General features: G+C 37.5%; 1 protein-coding gene across 4 annotated transcripts in view; it reads right to left on the bottom strand.

The window, feature by feature from the left end:
- ADGRA1 (adhesion G protein-coupled receptor A1) overlaps positions 1–21,829 on the bottom strand; it is a 453,957-nt gene that overhangs the window by 41,755 nt on the left and 390,373 nt on the right. For all 4 annotated transcript variants that reach the window (XM_078391268.1, XM_020795002.3, XM_020795003.3 and 1 more), the window contains one exon: positions 19,653–19,798. In XM_078391268.1, the coding sequence (XP_078247394.1) occupies positions 19,653–19,798 (146 nt within the window). The remainder of the gene's footprint in view (positions 1–19,652; positions 19,799–21,829) is intronic.

Below are 21,829 nucleotides of genomic sequence, written 5' to 3'. Positions count from 1 at the left end.
AGTATGCTAAAGGAAATTCTCCCAAATGATGTTTGAAACAGTTTTTCAAGCACCCTGGTTTTAGGTAAGTGGCCAAGTTGGCTGGATTTATCCTGAGTATTAAAGTAGTTGGTTATTTCTAATTTATAGACATTAAAATGGGCACATGCACTTAAAGCATCCAGATATACATGAAAAAAAAATACCTGGAGATATTCCACTCCATACTGAAAAGCTTCTTAATATGCCTTAAGCGAAATCAGGTTCCAAGCTGTATTGGGAAGCTTTAAACTCTTCCCATTATAATCCTATTGGTTTATGGAAAAAGTCTAACTCAAAACTGCTGCCATATATGAAAGGCCATTCTCTCAGGCAGCCTATTTTAAGCAGCAGTATCTTTAGGAGGCTAATTTGGAATTACTCTTCAGGTTGATGAGCACATACTGTGACTCATACAATTAGTCCTACTGACTTCATTCAGACCCTATGCGGCTAGAAATAGTTTCAACTTCACATGAATCAGCAGCACTACAAATGTGTATTTGTTCTTCAGTGGAAACCAGATCATGCTGGGAAGAAAACTGGCAAAGCAGGGTCTCTTCAGCTAGAATTCCAAAAAGTTCTGTGACAGGAAATGTGTTGCTACCATGTTTCCCTGAAAATAAGACAGGCTCTTATATGAATTTTTGCTCAAAAAAACCACAAAAAACCATCAGGACTTATTTTCAGGGGATTTTTTTCATGTACAACAATCTACATTTATTCACATACAGTCATGTCATCTTCTCCTGGTTGCTACACAAGGATGGAAGGTGGGGTTTCACTTAACTGGGGCTTATTTTGTGGGTAGGGCTTCTATTACGAGTATCCTGAAAAGTCATACTAGGGCTTACAGTATTTTCAGGTTAGGTCTTATCATTATATGTTTTTAAGTCCTCTCTGATTTATGGTGGTCCTATTAATGAGTGACCACCAGAATGCCCTGTTCTCAACAGCCCTGCTCAGCTCTTGTAATCTCCAGGCTGTGGTTTCTTTTAAGGAGTGAATCCATCTCATATTTCATCTTCTTTTCCTGTTGCCCTCAACTTTTCCTAGTATTACTGTTTCTTCCATTGAACCTTCCCATGATGTGCCCAAAGTAAGGCAATCACAGTTTCATGATTTTTGCCTGCAGAGAATGTTCAGATCTGATTTCCTCTCTAGGAGTCACTTTTTCATTTTTCTGGCAGTCCAGGCTGTCCACAAAGCTGTCCTCCAGCACCATATTTCGAATGAGTCAATTTTTTCCCTGTCAGTTTTCTTCATCATCTCACCCATATACTGTATAGTAACTGGGAATACAATAGTGTGAATGGCTTTGCTCTCTAGTGACACATCCTTCCACTTGATCTTTTCTAATTTCTCTTCTAATAGATTGCTGCCCTTCCTAATCTCAGTCTTCTTCTGATTTTTTTTTTTTGCTACAGTCTCCATTAGGACTGATGATTGAACTAAGACATATAAAACCTTTATCTATTTCAGTTTCTTTATTGTCAACATTACAGATGTATTTATTTATTTATTTATTTATTTTATTTCTATCCCACCTATCTGGTCATACTAGACCACTCTAGGCGGCTTACAACAAAAAAGCAACAATATAGTTTTAAAAACGTTACAGCTTAACAGAGATAGAAATCGAAAAAAGATATATATAGAAAAATCGTCAGGAGTTTTCTGTTGGGAAGGCCTGCTTATACATCAGCGTTTTTAGTTGTTTCTTAAACATGCCCAGCAAGGGAGCCGCACGAATCTCAGGAGGTAAGTTGTTCCAGAGGCGAGGTCTGTACAGTTCTTCAGTAGTCGTGATTTTGTACTTAATGTTCGGCTACATTCCTGCATTGACACTTTCTTCTTTAAGTTTCCCTAAAAGTCGTTAAAAGTCATTGCTGCTCTCTGCCAGTGAAGATGATGTGTGCGTATCTTAGATTATCGATATTTTTTCCACCAATTTTCACTTCTTCATCTGAATCCAGTACAGCTGTCCATATGATATGCTCTGCTTACAGATGAAAAGATAAAATGCATTCTTGTCCAACACTTTTGTCTATAGGAAACTATTTTGTCTCTCCATATGGTGCCCTAATGGTAGCTTCTTATCCACAATACAGGTTACTCATCAGGCACACCCATTCTTTCAGCATTAGGATTCTTTTAGTGTTCTTCTTCAGCTTTATTCTAACATTTAATATTACATTTTTTTTAGCAGTACCACAATCTGCTCCTGGTCTTGTTTTGGCAGAGAGACTATAATTTTTCAATCTCCTGCTTCTAATTATTCAGCCTATTTGATTTCTATATTGGCCATCTGGTTATGTCTGTGTGTTTAGTTTTCTGTTCAGTTGGTTGAAGCATGTATTTGAGATAAACAGATTGCTGGCTTCACAGAACTTTATCAATCATTCTCATTCTTCTTCAGTATCTGTAGTTGGAGCATAGACTTGAATTATGGCTATATTGATAGAAGTTGATGGATATTATTCAGCTCTTGCATTATAGCCCCTAACAGTCTTGCCTCAGTATTAGAACCATTCCATTCCTTCTGAGTTTGTCATTTTCAGACTAAAATACTTTGTAGTTGTCTGGTTGAAAAGTTTCATTCCAGCCCACTTCAGTTCACTAATACCAAACATTGCAATGTTTAAACATTCCATTTCTTGCTTTATGGCTTTCAGCTGATTTTGATTTATACTTCTTACATGCCATGCCATGAGGGAACAGGTGGGTAGGTGGGACTCGTCAGCCCTGGAAGGCAGCCCACCTAGGAGAAGGAAAACGATTTCAAACCCCCCACTGAGGCGCTGCTATTGTCGTCCATGCCATGAGGGAACAGGCCGGGTAGGTGGGACTCATTCAGCCTTGGAAGGCAGCCCATCTAGGAGAAGGAAAACTCAGATTTCAAACTCCCACTGAGGCGCCACCATCGCCGTCCATGCCATGAGGGAACAGGCCGGGTAGGTGGGACTCGTTCAACCCTGGAAGGCAGCCCATCTAGGAGAAGGAAAACTCTGACTTCAAACCTCCAGTGCCTTGTGTCTATATCCACTGATGGAAAAGGCTTCAGGAGTTAACCTCGAAGCAAAATCCGAAGCCGGAGTCCCGGAGGCAGTTCGTGCCATTCTGTCAACTCCTGCGACGTCGCTGAAACCAGTTGTATTGGCTCTTGTCTTTCCACTGGACTATTTCAGTGATGTGGAGAGGGGGATTTGCTGGTTAGGTAACAGCCTGTCCTCCATATTATTTTACCCAGGCTTCGTGCCCTGGAGAGGACACTGCAGCTTTGCATACAGCATCAAAACACTAGACACTGTTCCAAGTCCTCCATACAGAGCACATTACCATAGTCTCTCAAGACTGAAGGATGCCTATCATGATCTCATTATTTCATGTTCTTTTTAAAATATTTGTTTTTAAATATTGTCTTTTTTATGTAAGCTACCTTGAGTATTTTAAAGGACAAAATCAGAGGGTTAAATAAATAAATAAATAAATGCATAAATAAATAAACAAACAAACAAACCAAACTACTCTGAATCACTTTGCTGTGATTTGATTCAAAGCCTATATTATGTGTCGAATTCACAGTAAGTGATCACATAAAGGCTGCAGATTGATTCAGGAGTTCAGTGTTCACACTTGATGCGAGGTGCATTTCAGCCCAGAGTCTCCCTTATTCCCCTCTTTCCTTCTGCTCCCATCTCTGCCTATCTTTCTATGGTTTACTGTCAAGCTGCTTGGTTTTGAAAGGGTTGTAAAATGTTCCAGAAAAGGTGGCAGTGTTCCAAAATTTTTCTTAAAGTGTACAGAATTACCACAGAAACATCTTTTATTTTGCCTGGTTTATTTCTAGGTGTCTTTTTTTTTTAATAAAAAAATCTCACCCAGAGATGATCTAGCGCTGGACTAATATATCACCAGAGGTGATAAAGTATAGTTCATCTCAGATATGTAAAAAAATAAACAAAATTCAGAGAGCGATGATGAGGAAAGAACACAAGGGTAAGCGTTCCCACAGTCCTGAACACTAACATCTCAACTGTTACATTGGTGAAACACAACTCACAGAGATGACCCCTGTCTTTACTAGAATGAATAAACTGATCACACAAGAAAAAGTCAGTTTGAATCATTTCAGCTTGAAAAACGTAGAAGCACCCAGTGGCAGAGGAAAAAAAGCCCCCATTGGAAGCAAAAAGGGCCACACCAATTCAAATTCACCTTTGCATAGTGTGATCAGAAAAAAAAATACTTGTATAACCTGTATTATAACCGCAGCAATTCCTGCAGTATTAGATTGTGTAGTCATAGCCTATGGCCAGAATTCAACTCTTGTTAATGTAGGCTTTCTATAATTAGCTGTAGATTTCCTTGGCATGGAATTGAGAAACACCCCTGTACTTCATCAATTAGCCGCAACAAGTTGTCTTATGTGAACACAAATTTTTCTGTAACTTAAGAAAATATTAGTAGGATTGTGGCCGTTTTTTGAAGGCATAAAAAGGAGAGAGAAAATCAATTCCCTTCTTGTAATCTAAATGTAACTCCATCATGGCCACTGTCTCTCAAAAACCACATTCAAAATGATAAGAAATGGGGGGAAATAAGGTCTGGTGTTTTTTTTTAACAAATACATACAGAAGACATATTTCACAAAATACTGAGATATTGCTGTTGTTGTATCACTGTGGAATTATATTAATCCCCCCCTAAAATTCCATCCCAATCTATAAATCAGAAGCTTGAATGTAGTAATGGGTCACTTATGCATTCCTTTCCTTGAACTTGTCCATCTCACGCCCTGAAAGCTGCATTTGCACTTGCCTGTAACATACGAATAAGCTCTTACCCGTTCTCAGAGATACCTAGCTTTTGAAAGAAAAGGGTCTAATTTTTACTGTCACTAGTAAATGAGAAGTTAGTACTATCGTTTGACAAAAAGTGCACCCTTAGGTATGCTAGTTTTTTATGAAATGAATGGCATTTTCTTCAGTAAACATAGTTAAACTACAATGCCAAAGAAGAAATGAATAAAAGAAAGAAGAATGTTGGACTCAGTCAAGATTCATGTGGTAGTACTAGGGATTTATGGACTGATTGTTATTTCCATACTTCATTGCTTGAAATTGCTGAAATTGAAGTCAAAATGTATTTTACTTACCTATTTATTTACTTTGTATACCACCTTTCTCCCAGTGAAAGGACTCAACAATGTACAACTAAAAACACATTATGTTTAAAATCATAGTAATGATATATGTTAATATTAAAATACAATTAAATCTCAACATTGTTGAAAACACCATTAGTTTGTTGGAAGTGATAGACAGTAAAACACAAATGCAGGATTTTATTTTTGTTGCTTTTTTAAAATAACGAACCTTGAATTTCAAAGAAATTGTGGGCTTGCGTGCACATTCCTAACTTTTTCAAAATAATATACCTAGGTATATGTACCTAGAGGACTAGCTGCCAGTTCTTACTAGGCTCACAATTTTTTCTAAAGACTGCAGGGTACAGTTGGCACACATTAGATTTGTCAGAAGCTGGTGTGCAATAAAAGACATCACCCTGCAACAGGAAAGCTACAGGAATCCAAGGATTTGAATGTGAAAATGTCATGAATGATTATGTTTACATAAAGTATTTTTACCCCCTCTCTAACACATTTAAAGTGAGCCAAGTGCCTCATTTCATCTGCCATCATCTGTGGCTGGCTACTGTTTAGAAAACAGAAGATTAAAGAGACTACCGTAATTTGCCAAAATCAGATACAATTCATCTATGACAGAAGTGACATTTGGATATTGGCATCTAATCTAATACGAGTCATGGTTATATTGGGAATATTATGGTACTCATTTAAACACATAATAAATCTGACTTTTCTGAATTGAAATTCCACTCCCCAAAAATGGCTTTGGCTCCACTAAGACTACCCACTGTGCTTCTGTCCTTCTTTTCATTTGCTGACTCTAAAGTCCTCCTTTTCTTGAACTTAAGCATCATACGTTGTATTTAAAGTATGTCAGCCTTACAATTAGCATAGGGAACTCTCTTGTACTAGCAATTCTGGAGCAAAAACAACTGAAGATAAGAAATAGGATGCCCGGATGTTCAGAGTGATAGAAGAATTATATCTGTCTTCTCTGCACAAGATCTCCACCAATGAAGTTTTATAGAACACAGTTCTAAGACATTTTGTATGGAATATTCCAGGAAGACACAAAACAGGTATCATCCTCCTTTTGGCATTAGTACCCAGCTCAAGCCTGAGAACCCATACAAAATATACAACGCAGGAGCCAAGTACTTCCCATGCTCTTTAACTCGGCTAACATTTATTTCCAAACTTCCTTCAATACAGTCAACCACACTGGAAACCTCAAATGGTTTCAGCTCTAAGAGTATATCTCGACAAAGGCTTTGATGGAAAATATATCAAATCCTCAGTGGATTGGAAATAAATGAGGTTTTATTCCAGCACTGCAATTCACAAGGGTGTGAAACTATTTTGTGGCAATTTGCACTTCCATGTCGGCTGGCATAATTCAATTTAATTTAATACAATACTTAATCTGACAGCAAGATCAGCACACACAAAAATCCACAGGAATCATAAATCTTTGATTGGCTGGTGGTTTCAGGGAACATCACTTCCCATATCAAACTGTAACTAAAATCAGTTGTATCTGAATTACAGTATTAGGGTATTTTGAACCAGGGTCCAACAGCACCCTAAGAAACAAGTCCTTTCAAAGTCTCACCCATAGAATGTATTATAAAAGCTGACATCACCACATCTTCCTTGCCTATAAAACATACTTGATGTTCCTGTAATTGACAAGTAGACTGAGAGTAGAGTTTAGTGTTCTGCTTTTTTAAAAGTATTCTGTTCTCAATTTCTGAAAGAGAGAAAAGACCAAGATTGCTGCTAGCTAACACTGAGACATTGCACCGCTGTCTATTCCCTGAGCAGCTGATCTGGAATGCCTGCTGATGGCATTATCAGTGCCTATTGGCAATGTCTCAGCCAACCTGATGACTGGCAGCAAGACAAGGAGCAGCTGTAAAAGAATGGCCATTTTAAAAGCCCAAGGGTAGAGGACGAAAAAGAGGGAGGTGACAGAGATGTAGGGAAAGCGAAGCAAGAGAGGGCAGAGGAAAATTAGAGGCTACAAGGAGAAATGAGGGAGTGCCATCACACCAAAAGAGAAGGCAACCTGAGAGTCAAAGGAATAGATGCAGAAGTTTGGAGGGAGAATTATACGGGGGAAAGGAAACAGTAGAAAATGTGGGAACAAGAATGGTTTAGGTCAGATAGCTCTAAGACTGGAGACAGAGGTCAGAGATTGAACAACATTTTTATTCTTCCATTTTTAGAACTATCCACTTCCATTTCTTTCCCCTTTGTTTATTGTTTCACTGTAGCACCATTATCCATGATGAATGCTGGGTTGTTTGTATGGGCAAAACAGATTTATTACCTAATATCCCTGGTCAGTTTGTACCAACATTAAGTATCAATAAATGCCAAGAGGGCTTTCTCTGAAAAACTATTGTAAATTACTGCTTTGTGCATATTACCGATGCTACAACAAATGCCTGTGTAAACTATAATGATGTTCTGCTTTCCAGGTGCTAGCATCTATGAATATCTATTGAAAATACAGTAGTAATGTGAATCACAGATCCTTTTAGATGAGAAACTAAACAGGTCCAGCTCTCAACTTGCGCTCAAAAGAGTTTTATTGGTAATGGACATGTTCAAAGACTTGGGAAACCTCCAGAAAACTGTGTGAGAAGAAGCTGGAGACAGAAGGGGAAAGTTTCTAGAGCTGGGATAAGCAACCTGATGGTTTGGACCACTGGTTCTTAACCTTGGGTTACTCAGGAGTTTTGGACTGCAACTCCCAGAAGCCATCACCACCAACTGTGCTGGCTGGGGTTTCTGGGAGTTGCAGTTCAAAAACATCAGAGTAACAAAGGTTAAGAACCACTGGTTTGGACTACAACATCGACTTTCCCCAAAGTCAAGAGGTTGTGGGTGCTATTGCCCAACCTATCTGAAAGGCACCACATTATCTATCCCTGCTCTGACAGATGTTTTTAGCTGACATGACTTCCCTGTGTTCCTCTTTCCCTCTTTGAAGAGCTGGGAGACACTTTGGTACAGTCCTAGAGCCAGTGTGGAGGCTGAAGAGTGGAGGGAGAAATGCCAAAGAAAACCCCTATTCCACCCCCACTGAAAAAAGTCTTAATTGAATCAAAGAGATTTCCAATAGCAGATGGACACCTCCTGGATCAGCAAATACTCAAATGTACAGATATTAGTCAACGAATACTCAAAATTCACATTTTCAGAGAACAACAGAAGGGATTTTTTTTTAACTCTGCTTTTTCAGAATGATAATTCCAGAATACAGGTTTCAGCCAGTGATATTAAAGGGCGTCATGGTTTTTCAGTTAGCATGCAGTGAATATCACAATTAAATCCAGTATAAAATGTTTTCATCACATATATAACTGAATATAGTTCAAAAGTTCAAAATACACATTACAGGATCAAGATAATCAATGGCATACCTCCTGTTTACTTACATACATCACACAGACAGACATTCCTGGTAGCAGCATCCTCATCAGGTGCATAATTTCTAGGCATGAATTAAATTGCTAGCCCCCGCCAGGACAGCTCCATCAAATCAAATGAATTTGCACAAATGTTGACTTACCACCCACCTATTGATTTAATGGAACTACTGTACTTAATACTACCAACTGGATTTACATCTTACAAATTTAACATCCTGGCTCTAGATAAGCCTGTGTTGAAAAAAACAGGGTTTTTAAAAAGAATTGAATAGCAATTGAATAGCATTGTTTTTTTTTAAAAGAATTGAATAGCAATAGCAACGTCATACGACTGTTTTTTCCCCCTTTATTTCTTTGCTTGTGCATTTTTCAAAAGCAGTTAGGATCCTGTAGCTTGAAACTGATTATCTGGAACCAGGATCAATGGGATGTACTTCCAACATGTAGTTCTTCCCTGGTACAAGAGATCCAAATACTCCATTATGTCACTCCTTAACCTCGTCCAGATCATGATGTGCACCTCTGGTTTGAAGTGCTGGTGCCTGTCCCACTATCTCGAGTTACTAGGAATGTGCCCATAATGGGTGACCATAAGAATCATCTGACTATAAAGGGTGCTACTGGAACCAAGCATTTTGGGTGACCTCCAGTGAAAGCTTCAGAACCTTAACCTCCTCCAAGAAAATGTTCCACTAGTGCCTTGAGAGTGCCCTTTGCACACTGATATCTCCTAGGCCTGCCAGGTGATGCATCATTCTCACCATGCTTTCCAGCAGCAGATATGCAGGTTTCCATGACTCTTTCCATTTCTCTCACAGCACCTAACTACGCTTGATGCTGTGGTAGAAGTAGCCTATGATCATAAGTGAGGATTACAGATAACAATAGATTGCTAAAATGCAAATATGCAAACAGGTAGAATTACCAAATTTGCTCCATCATCCAAATTATTGGAGGGGGGGGAACTTCATATATTTTCTGTGACATTATGCTTACTTCAATTTAATCTCATACTTTGTGATACTGTATTTCATACTTCCAAGAATATGGAACAACACTATTAAAACATCTTGTGAACTACTATTCATTTCAATTGACTATGCCCTGGTTCAAGCTGTATGGCAAAAATTCAATGTAACTATATCTTTTTTTTCTGTATACAGCCTTGGATTTCTTGGCAAGAATTAAAAATTCATTCGAAGTACTATGAGGGTTGCTGAAATATAAAAAATTACATCTAAAAGTAGCTATTACATTCTCTTTCCTTCTATCAAATTTTCCTATTCAAGCCACATGTGAGCCTGAAAAGCAAAAGAATTGCTAAAAATGTCCATTGTTCATTAATGAATTAAGCTAATTACATTACAATTCGAAATGATCAAAAATACACATTACAATTACTTGCAGAAAAAGAAGCTCATTTAAAGTGTTCCTTGGCTCAGATAAGAATTTCAGATTAAGATTTCATGTTTTGCCCTTGTATTGATGTCGGGGTATTTTAATATATTAATATATATGGTGATATATGGTGATATATTTTAATATATGGTATTTTATACTGTTTCTTAAAATGTTTTTAATGTTTTTAGGTTTTAATGTTGTACGCCGCCCAGAAGCCACTGGCAATGGTGCGGCTAAAAAATATTGTAAATAAATAAATAAATAAATATTGTAAATAAATAAATAAATATGTACAAGTGTGATATTATGCCAGTAGGTAGCCAACCAGAGTTACTTGCTCTGAAACGCAAGACCCACTTTATTTATCATTCTATGTGGGAAGATGTCTGCAGAGTTAAGGAAATGTTTCAGGCAACCTGTAGATCCATGTTAGGCATAAATCATAAGATCAACCAAAATTTGACATTGTAGTGGTCATGAATTTATTTGTGTGAAAATATCACTACATGGCCCCATTTGCTTCATCATACATCAATCAAGATTAAAGCCTTGTTTCAGCATTATGCTTAATAAAGATCTTCCACTGTATGTGGGAGCATGACACTGGTCTGGTCTCAGCGGTGTGATCTATTTTACCATAATTTTCCTACAAAAATATCTGAAATTAGTGTCTATATGCATTTAGTTTCACACACTAGAAGATCATTTGGCACAGGAAACACCTTTTGGAAGTAAGTGGAGAGAAGAGGACTAGTATGAATAAAGACACTGGAGTGCAGTCACCAAAACCTCATTCTTGCAAATTCTGTACCAGCTGACATCCTGTTTTGAGTTATAACCCCTAAACAGGATGCATCTCTTTATTGCTTATTTATCTAAGTAAATTAGTACAAAGTAATAATTCCTACAACATTAGTTCTAGACAAACTCTTCCCAAATCCCATCAGATTTCAGATCAACTACCAAAAGCTCTTTTTAATCTTCTTTTAGAGCTCATTTTACCACATTGTTTATTGCAAATTTGTACCTGACCTAGCAAAATCCTATTTACCATTAAGCATTCTTATTACAGGGAATTTTAACTTCATGTATGGCCAGCATATTTTTATATCCATATCCAATGGTGTCATTGTTAGTTTGTTATGCACCATAAAATCATATCCAACTTTTGATTACTGTAATAGGATTTTCAATGTATATGAGATATTTATGGTGTGGTTGTACCTCTGGCACCCTTCCCCAGTGAGCTTCCATGGTCATCTGACCTGAGGCCCATTATGCTATACACCAGTGGTCCCCAACCTTGGGCCTCCAGATGTTCTTGGACTTCAACTCCCAGAAATCCTGGTCAGCAAAGGTGGTAGTGAAGACTTCTGAGAGTTGTAGTCCAAGAACATCTAGAGGCCCAAGGTTGGGGACCACTACTATACATGACACCACACTGACTCTCATGTTGTTGCATTAGCACATAGGCCGTTGCTTTCAGCTTATGCAAAAAAGAGGAATCCAACATAGTTTCCATTTAGATACTGGATGCCCCGCTGGCTGCAGAACTGGTTGTAGAAACAATGGCATAATAATTGCATTTATGGCCCTAATTAGCCTATGAAATGTGCTACAGCTTATGCAGTTGGGGGGAAAACCCAATAGTGCCCCAACTGCATCATATTGTCCTCTATTAATATTAGTTGGTTTTAGGCTTTAGTCACCTTTCTGCTCAAGCATATTGCAAGGAATTGAAACAAAAGCATGGTTAGGACTTGTTGAAGCTCATTTTCTGTTATTAGATGGGCACTGGCTGATGCATCAGGGAACTGCCATGTTTCTTCAGTTCTCCAGGCACAGATACAACTCTTAGGATGAGTGTCACTGGAGAAGGATTTTTGTGACTAAGATGTCTTTAAATATTGAGGTTACTCAGACATGTACTCATTCCTAGCTGGCCCCACGGCTCATTACCTCAACAGAAATGGTTCTCTGTGTATGGTGTTATTATGCAGAGTTGGCACACTATAAGGCCAAGAGGAACTAACTGGAAGGGACTGGAGAGAGAGCTATTGGATGCATGCACTTCAATCCACTGTGCCATTTGGAGCAAGGCAGGGGGTAGAGTATCTTGGACTATTTCCCAGAATCAGCTGACTCCGAGCAGTTTCAGCCACAATCCCTGCTTCTGCTGTGTGACAGCACAAGGACCTGCCTTCTGATCTCAGAGTTTGGCCCTGAAATCTCAGGGAATGGGATGGTGCCGACCTGGTAACCTTACCCATCAACTGGTTTCAGGTTATCACTTCGAATGCTCAGACTATGTCAACCAGCTTAGTTTGGTCACAGTAGACGAGATGAAAATAATTATACGGATCCTAATTTAGACTTCTGATGAAGCGCCAGAGAAAGCAAAGTTAATCAATCTCTTTCAAGGACTGTTGGCTCGTTTTATCAACAGGCATAGGGAAAGATGTTCTAAAGTCCACACTGAAAAAAAACCCTATGTTATTTAATCATCTCCTATAAAGCACTGCAATATGAAGCATAAGCGTACTTCATTATCTCAATTTAGCAACGAACAGATTACATCAGACATTACAAGACCCACATAATAATCAGCTAGTGGTGGGGAGGCATTGCACTGCAGAGGTGGTCTCAGAAAAGACACACATATCTCACAACATTGCCTACTGGCATGCGGTGAACAGGAATAAGTCTCTACTGAAGCAGGGTCTACTTTCTTCTTTTTAAGACACAACTGTCTAGGAATAATTTCTCTGTGTGGATCTATATTTTTAACAATGATGACCCAGAGTAGTTTACTTTCCGTTCTTTGTAGGATTATAGCTGCTGTATGTGCAAACCTAATAAATATAAACGCAAACATAAAAACAGAAACAGGAGACCCTACTGCTCTGTGAAATATGTGCAGACACATAGCAACATTTGAAACTGATAATGGCACATTTATATGCCATTTCCTGCAGTTCTACCTGCTTCAAGACACAATAGTTTCTTTCAGGGGGAAAACATGTAGTTTGTAAAGTGTCTTGAGAGGAACATTGATTGCTTAATTGCCTTCAACGATATTCTTTTACTGAATCACAGCAAATAGCATATGTCCCCTACAGCAACAGTGCTCTATAAAAATGTCCATCTGGAAGCTGGGGAAACCAACCAATTCTAACAAAATAATAAAACCAAAGCCCCAACTGAAGCACTGAGTCAAAGTAGTGGTTTTCAAACTAGTGACCAGACTTGTCCAATGTGGCCAACACATCAATCAAATCATTGACGTGAATCTATTTATACATACGACCATAGACAACCTTGGAACCCAAAGCCCTATTATAGGAAGTATTCATTCTGCATTTTTATGAAATGTTTCATTATGAACACAAAGGCCAAAAGTTTAGCTCCAGATTTTAACTGCGTGAAAATAACAGCTTTACAGATCATTTAAAACCAAGGCAACCATTTACGCATCCCTAGTGGATTTAATAGTAATAATATGGATTGCAATGCTAACTATTCTGGATTCTAACTTTTGGACAGCACAGTATTGTTAAATGACTACAGAACCCACCATCATCCTTCAAACAAAGAGAAAAATAACTAATTACAGATTTAAGGCAGTGAACTGTTTTCATTTTCATTTTCAGGCATTATATGCTGATGTTCTGTGTGAAATGAAATAGATGCTTCAGCATTGTTCAACTTCTAGGAATACAAATTGCAAAGAAGACAAGCACACTATTTAAAGATAACTACATGAAACTAATGAAGGAGATACAGAACAATTTGGAGAAATGGGACAAACTACAACTATCGTTGCTGGGAAGAATTGCGGCAATTAAAATGGCCATCTTGCCAAAAATCTTATTTTTATTTCAGTCAATTCCTATCATATTAAAACAGTCCTTTTTCAAAGAATTTAATAAGATAATTATGAGATTCATATGGCAAGGCAAAAAACCACAATTAAAATTAAGGCAATGCAAGATGCTAAGCAGAGGGGTGGCCTTGGCCTTCCTGATTGGGTTCTGTATTATAAAGCTTGTATTCTAGATTGGATAAAAGAATGGATAACTCTAGAAAATGATAGATTACTCATCTTGGAAGGACACGATTTGCAACTAGGTTGGCATGCTTATCTATGGTATAAAAAGGATAAAGAACAAAAAAAACTTTAATTCACATATGATAAGAAAAGCTTTACTGGGAATGTGGAGAAAGACTATACAACAAATTTATTACAAAATACCTGTATGGGTGTCACTGATAGAGGCCTTTACACAACCTAATCTTATGACAAAAGCAAATCATTTAAGATATCAAGATCTATTAAAAAAGGATGGTGAATTAAGGTCTAAAGAGGAGCTAGAGTCACAGAATGTCTATATAGATTGGTGGCCTAGAGCACAGCTAGAATCTAGATACACAAAAGATAAAATAGAAGGTTTCTACTCAGAGCAAACGATTTTTGATAAACTTTTACTGGGTTCAAAAGAACAAATTGTTAAGAAAATGTATAATTATATGCTGGAAATTAAAATGCAAGATGAAACGGTTAAGGAATGTATGATTAAGTGGGCACAAAACATAGGGCATAACATTGATATTGATCAATGGCTGAAAATATGGCAAAATAACATAAAGCTTACAAGATCAGTTAATTTTAAAGAGAATATATATAAGATGTTTTATAGGTGGCACATGACCCCAGAAAAATTGCCAAAGATGTATACAGATGTATCAAACAAGTGTTGGAAATGTGAAACACAAGTGGGAAGTTATTATCATATGTGGTGGTCATGTGGAGTAGCGAAAAAATATTGGAAAAGAGTACATGCTATGTTACAACAAATATTGCTCTGTAAGGTGCCATTAACCTCAGAATTGTTTTTACTGAGTATGATACCCGATAATATAGATAAGTCAAAGGAATATATAGTTATATATATTGTTACGGCAGCTAGAATTATATATGTTAGAATCTGGAAAAGTCCGACGGTACCGAAACAAGAAGATCTTATTGAAAAGATACGGGAAATAAGTGAAATGGATATCTTATCAGAAGTCATGAAAGATCAACCCCTGCAAAAGGCAACAGAAAGATGGGATCTAGTTAACAAGTGGACTGAATCAACAGGCAGCAGCTGAATAACATATATTGAAATGAGAACTTTATCTACAAGGCAGAAAAGAGTAAATAGAATAACTTAAAATCTTGATATGGCAATAGGTATAGATTGGATATCAGTACAGTGGTGCCTCGCATAACGATTTTAATTGGTTAAAAAAAACGTTATGTGAAACATCGTTATGTGAAACACCATTTTCCGTAGGAATGCATTGGAAACCAGTTAATCCGTTCCAATAGGCACGGATTGTCGTCCTTAAGCGAAAAAACCCATAGGAAACATCGTTAAACGATACAATGTTTCCTCCATTGGAATGTATTGAAGCTGACTCAATGCATTTCAATGGCTTTGCGAAGTCAATTTTTGCAAATTTAAGTGTGTCATAAAAGGGTCAAAATGGTTTTAAATGCTTGGATTAGCTTCTGCACCCTCTAAAACGGATGCAAAAGTTAATTTGGCTTTGATCTGACTTTTCGTTAATTTATGGTGAATTTTTCCCCCCAACTTTTGACAGCTGTCAAAATCTGACAGCTCCATTGTTTCCTATGGGGGAAGAAAAAATTCACAAACAATTAACGAAGACTCAGCAACTGTTCTAAATGCTTGGGTTCGTTAGAGGACCCCCTAAGTCATGTGCAAACCTGATTTGGCTTTGATCTGAACTTTCATTAATTTATGGTGAATTGTTTTCTCCCCCATAGGAAAGCATGGAGCTGTCAGATTTTGAAGGTCCATTGGTTCCTATGGGCCGAAAAAAAAAATTCACCATAAATTAACGAAAAGTCAGATCAAAGCCAAATCAGGTTTGCACATGACTTAGGGGGTCCTCTAACGAATCCAAGCATTTAGAACCGTTTTTGACCCTTCTAAGACACTTTTTAAATTGGAAAAAGAAACATCGTTAAGGGAAGCAGGAGACCTAAAATCGCATTCATTATGCGAAGCATGGTCCCAAACTTCGCTAAGCGAAAATCGCCCATAGGAAACATCGTTATACGGTGCATATTATTTTCTAAAAAAACACATCGTTATGCGAATTCATCGCTAAACGAGGCACTCGTTAAGCGAGGCACCACTGTATGTTATTGTCTCCCCTCTTCCTCATCAATTCCAATTCCCCTTTTCCTATTTGTCACCCCCTTTGTTAAAAAATAAAATAATAAAAAAGCATTGTTCAATTTAATAGTCAGCATTACAGAATTATATTAGATATATTCCGAGGTTCTGCCTCTAAGGTTAATGATATCCTTAGTGACAAAATCACAGCATAATTCAGGAAGGCATTAAACTGTTAATTCTGTGTTCAGTTGTTGCATAGGCAGGGCTTTGTTGCTATTTTAAAGTTGACAATATGTAATTATTTAATATCGCTGGCTCATGTTTATGAAAGGACAGTTGCAACAGAGATATAATTGGAAAAAAATATTTTCCGTAACCCAACTGTTTATTTTCCTCCAAACCTAATATGAACAAAAAAAAAACAGTAAATACACAGTAAGCTCGGTCTTTGCAACCTAAAATGATCTTCTACCTTAATAACTCTACTGCAGCATTAGAAACTGGCAATTATTCATTTGACCATGAAGCCCTGAGTGAAGAACACTATAATGAATCACAAATTGAGAAACTCAGGTTCCCAGTGAAAACACTGCTCTTCATTTTCTATGTAGCGCATGAGGCTTCCAGGAAGTGTTTCCTTGTTCCATTAGACAAGTTTTAAAGGGCATATAATCTATTTTCTCTGACTAGAAAATATTTTAAATAGCAAAAAGCCAATGAAGTGAAGAGATACAGATTTCTCTGGGTCTTTCTATGAACACAGAAATGTGCTTTTCTTTAGGTTTTATTTAGATGTGAAATAAACCACATCCATAGCTTTCTCAGTATCTGGTTCCAGGCTACAGAACTCCATGGCTCTCCTACTGGCAGGCAAAGACATTTTCATCGAGACAGGCCTTTGGTTACTGACTTGGTTTTTAAAGGATGCCGAGTGTTGCATTGCTTTTTGCTGGGTTTTAAATGGGTGCATAAATTGTGTTAATTCCACGCGGTTTACTGTTTAGGCATCTGGCTGTGTAGCCAGAGGTTGGGAGTTCGATTCCCCACTCTGCCTTCTTGACAGGGGCTGGACACAATGATTCATAGGGTCCCTTCCTACTCTGCAGTTCTAAGATTATTACCTTTATTGCTATCATAAAAGCTGTGGACATCAAACATGAAGTTAGACCTGCTGCCCTATACTGGTTGCAGTTAGCCATGTAACTTGAGCGACAAAGGAAGCACTTGACAAACAACCTCAAATTTAAACTTCCCTTTGGGAAGAAAGTAGGTTATGTCAGTTTGGTGAAAACATTGGTTCTCATTCAGAAAAGGTAGCACTTTGTGGATTCTGCTCTGAACAGGACAGTGATACAGGAAAAAAAAATAGAACAAAAATATTCCTATCTAGCAGAGCTCTTTGCACTACAAGTACCAGAATTCTCTGTCAACATGGCCACTCGACTCAAATACAATGAGATTTGCCATGCTGTGTCCAAAGTACATTCAGTGCAGAATGAAGGGCTAGGATTATAAATAGTTAAATATTAAAAAAGTAAGGGAGAATAAGCCATTCTACAACCTGCATGGCAGGTTTAATGTTCACTTGCTAAAATGCAATACTAGAAATCATTCAGCAGCTCAGCAATTACTGATTAATTGGAGACCACATCTAAATTTTCACAAGTGATTAAAATAATTGAAGTATCAAAGCACACAATTCCTCTTTCTATTAGTCTTCCAAGTTAGACACACTATGAATAGAAACCTCATCGTGAGAATAGGTATCTAAAAATATTTTTGTAATGATAAATGAACATTCAGTGTAGAATTCATATTTCACATGCAAGAAAATTTAACAAAAGCTGACAAAGTATAAGAGTTCCAACTTCGCATGACTAGTTGTAGAAAGTGGAGTTCTCGGTTGACTTTACAATATATTTAAAATCTAAAAATGAATCAGCTCTTGAACTGCCTTTTTCATAATATCAGACTGTGAAACATCACACAATAAGGACTGTTATCACAAATATTCTATTGCCTTAATAAATGTTATTAACTTTACAGTTATATTCTTGTTATATTTGAAATATACCAAATAAAAATATTGTTTTATAAAAAAATAACTATTCTGGCTTAGTGGAAGTATATCTTTAATTAATCATAGTTTCCTACTGTCCTGGAGTTGAAGCAGTATGGAATATATGGTCAGAGAGATGTAAGATGGAGTCAGACAGGTTCTGTGTGAAAATGATTTGAGAGACATTGATATGTGTTTTTCTAAGTGCTATGAGAGTGTTTTTCTGAAGACTGGTACAGTGTGGTTCGAGATAAAGCTGAAGGTTGGACCAAGGAGCCCATGAAAGACTCAACATTCTGAGCTAATTGGAGAAGAGAAAAAACACCTGGATCTTCATGAGAATTGAGGAAGGAGGGAATTGGTTAACAGCCATGAAGTATCAAGAAGAAGAGAGGGGTTAGAGAATGTAGAAAATGGACGATGGGTTATGCGGGAAAAGTTCACTTCAGTTCTATTCCATGATGATGGGAGAGAAAAAGAACTTGATGGTTTGAGTATGTGGCTTACAGGAAAAAGAATGTAAGTGAAGAGAAAGAAGGAAGAGGGTCTAGCCCACCTTAGCCCAGCTTAGTAGTGTTTATTATTTTAATGGGGATTAGTTATTTTATTTAACTGTAATGATCTTTGAATATGTTCTTTATGCTAAAGCTTGAGCAACAGAAACTGATTCTATGAAACTCTATTTTTCTAATAAAAATAATTATAAAAATTCTTACCAAAAGGACAGGTCTCTTGAACAGCAGGGTCTGGCTAAATCCAGGAGGTGGAGAGGGCCACAAACTAGCTATCTTTAAGAGCCCTACCTAACTGAGCTGTTGTGAGTTCTAAGGAAAGTGTCTGCACTTGCAAAGCACTGGGCAAAAATAAAGTGTTCTTTTAAGGTCAGACTTGTTCAAGGGGCTTACATTACACACTGCTGAGGTCTTGGGACTTGCCTCAGCACAAAGGTGGTAGGTAAGTGGCCTGTCAAACTCTATGACCGAGTGCTAAGCACTCCTTAAGGAGGCTTGGGCACTACACCTGCTAAATCCAAAAGGGGAAATTGTGGCTATCCGGATTAAAATGAAACAGACACAGTCTCAAACCAAAACAACGTTTAGAATCCTGTTTTGGGCTCATTCTGATAACCATAGTTAAATCCAGTTTTGAATTAACTGGAAACTGAAGACTTCCTGAAATCATTTAATGGGCTGTGGAGCCTATGGACAGACAGAAATTGTAACCTTTTTGAAAAAATGCCATGCCAACATGATTTGCTGAAAGTTCTGAAGAAAAACAGTAGGCTTGCAAACATTTCCACAATTTTCGGAAACACAGCCATATTTATGTTTCAGTTTATTCAAATAGCACAGTAGTTCTCACAGAGCAAAAAACACACCAGTCTTTCATACCTGAGCAATGGCTGTTTTGGATAAGAAGGCTGGTCACTATTTTGGGAACTTTGAGGCTTTTTTGTGACTTGCTTATAAATGTTTCTTGCAGTCACCCCAATCCACAGCACAGTAGCAAGTGTCGAATAATGCAGGACTATTCCGACCTAGAATAAAATAAGAGACAATCAACCAACGGCCCCTCCCAACAATAAGATCAGCTATAGAAGTCTAACACACATATTTACAAGTATACCAAAGTTTCTGAAAAACACAGTACATTTATGGTCACCTTAACAACCCTCTTTGGGTACTTCTGTAGCTCTTCTGAACCAGGACATGAAGTGAAAAACAGGTGGAACTTCTGACTAGTGTTAATACCTGAGAAAACAGGATTTTTACAAAACAGAATATAGAAAATATTCAAAGGGCTTTTTGTGATTTATTTATTTATTTAATTTTTTTTGCAAGTGAGGTTAACTGATTATTACCATGGTTATTTTATCCTGTGGAAATCAAGGAGAAAGCAGGATGGTATGTGCTTTTTGCATTTAGAACATAAAAGAACAGCACTTTTTAGTTAACTGATTGTACCATACAGATATGAAAGTGAAAGCACAACTGCACGGACTCTCTGTTCTCAGATCACCCAGGTGTTATTTCAGAGGAAAGAACGACATTTCAGAAATGTTTTTATTTCACAGCAGCAATTATATATCTATTTATTAAGTGAGATAACAGAATAACCATAACCAAGACTCTTAAAATGTGTGGCTTCTCTCCAGCAAATGAACCTTGAACATATCCAAGAGAGGGCTTTGCTATGAACAATTCCATGCACAAAGTCCTGAGTAGATAGCAATTGCCTTATGCCACTGAAACATAAAATGGTGCCTCAGCCAAATTTGGCACCTTACAGCAAACCAGAAAGGGATTATTACAAGGCACACAAACTAAATACCATTACAGAAGATCAGTTCATACCACAAAACACACAGCCAGCTCAGCTTGCAAATTACCTCCTCATCTGGAGAAAGGTCTGCACAGGCTAATGCAGTCCACTTAAGATGCTTTAAAAATTACCATTTATTGGGAGCTTTTCTAGTTTGGCAGAGTTCACATGCAACTCATGCTGGTGGTTCACAGTGCTAATAAACCGTTATCTGTTTCTCTGTATCTAACTCCCAAGGTTTTTCCTTGCTGTTTATTACACTTTCTTGCAACCAATGAAAACTGGAACCTTGGTTGGACGGAGGAAATAATGATCCCCTAAAAGTTATACCCTGTTTCTCTGAAAATAAGCCCTAGTGTGATTTTTCAGGATGCTCATAATATAAGCCCTACCCCAAAAATAAGCCCCAGTTAAGTGAAACCCCGCCCTCCACCATTGTGCAGCAACCAGAAGAAGATGACATGACTGTATTTGAATTGTTGTACATGAAAGAAACGAAAACATTCCCTGAAAATAAGCCCTAATGTGCTTTTTTGGAGCAAAAATTTAATATAAGACCCTGTCTTATTTTTGGGGAAACACAGTACCTATGAGAGGGCTATCCACCAAGGGTAGACGATAGGCTTTAAAACCCCTCAGAAACATGATTCTGAAAACGGCTGCCTTCATGGTCACAGTTCATGTTTGAGTTTAAGCTCCTTGAATTAAACTTGAATTGATTCGCTAAGCTTTGCTGGCAAATGGATAATAGGCCTGCTACTGTTTTGCTAATTATGCTGCATGTAATGCAAATTAAATGTATAGGGTCAATGAAAAGGCGACCTCCCCCTGTAGTATTATACCATTAACATTCAATTTAGCGTAGTGTTGGGATTGGAGGGGCACATTCTTAAGGCCACACAGTAGTCAATTATCAGTCCAAGAGCTGGTGTGGTGCATTGAGTATCCATCACACTCTACTAATTCCTTCCTCCTCTTCCTCAGGTAAATTATTATTACTATTTTTAATTGGTTCTAAATTACTTTAATTTCGATCATATTACTTACTTTAATTCTATTTCAACAACTCTATTGTTTTAAACTGTCAAACTGCCTTGAGTCTTGATTCTGGGCAAAAAGGCAGAAATTAACTAATGAACGAATGAACGAGCGAGCGAGCGAACAAACGAACAAAAATAAGAAAGAAAGAAAGAAAGAAAGAAAGAAAGAAAGAAAGAAAGAAAGAAAGAAAGAAAGAAAGAAAGAA

The sequence above is a fragment of the Pogona vitticeps genome, chromosome 3 (genome assembly GCF_051106095.1).
Source record: "Pogona vitticeps strain Pit_001003342236 chromosome 3, PviZW2.1, whole genome shotgun sequence".
NCBI classification, from domain to species: Eukaryota; Metazoa; Chordata; class Lepidosauria; order Squamata; family Agamidae; genus Pogona; species Pogona vitticeps.
Note: the sequence above shows the minus strand (reverse complement) of the source record. Positions and strands in the feature narration are given on the sequence as shown.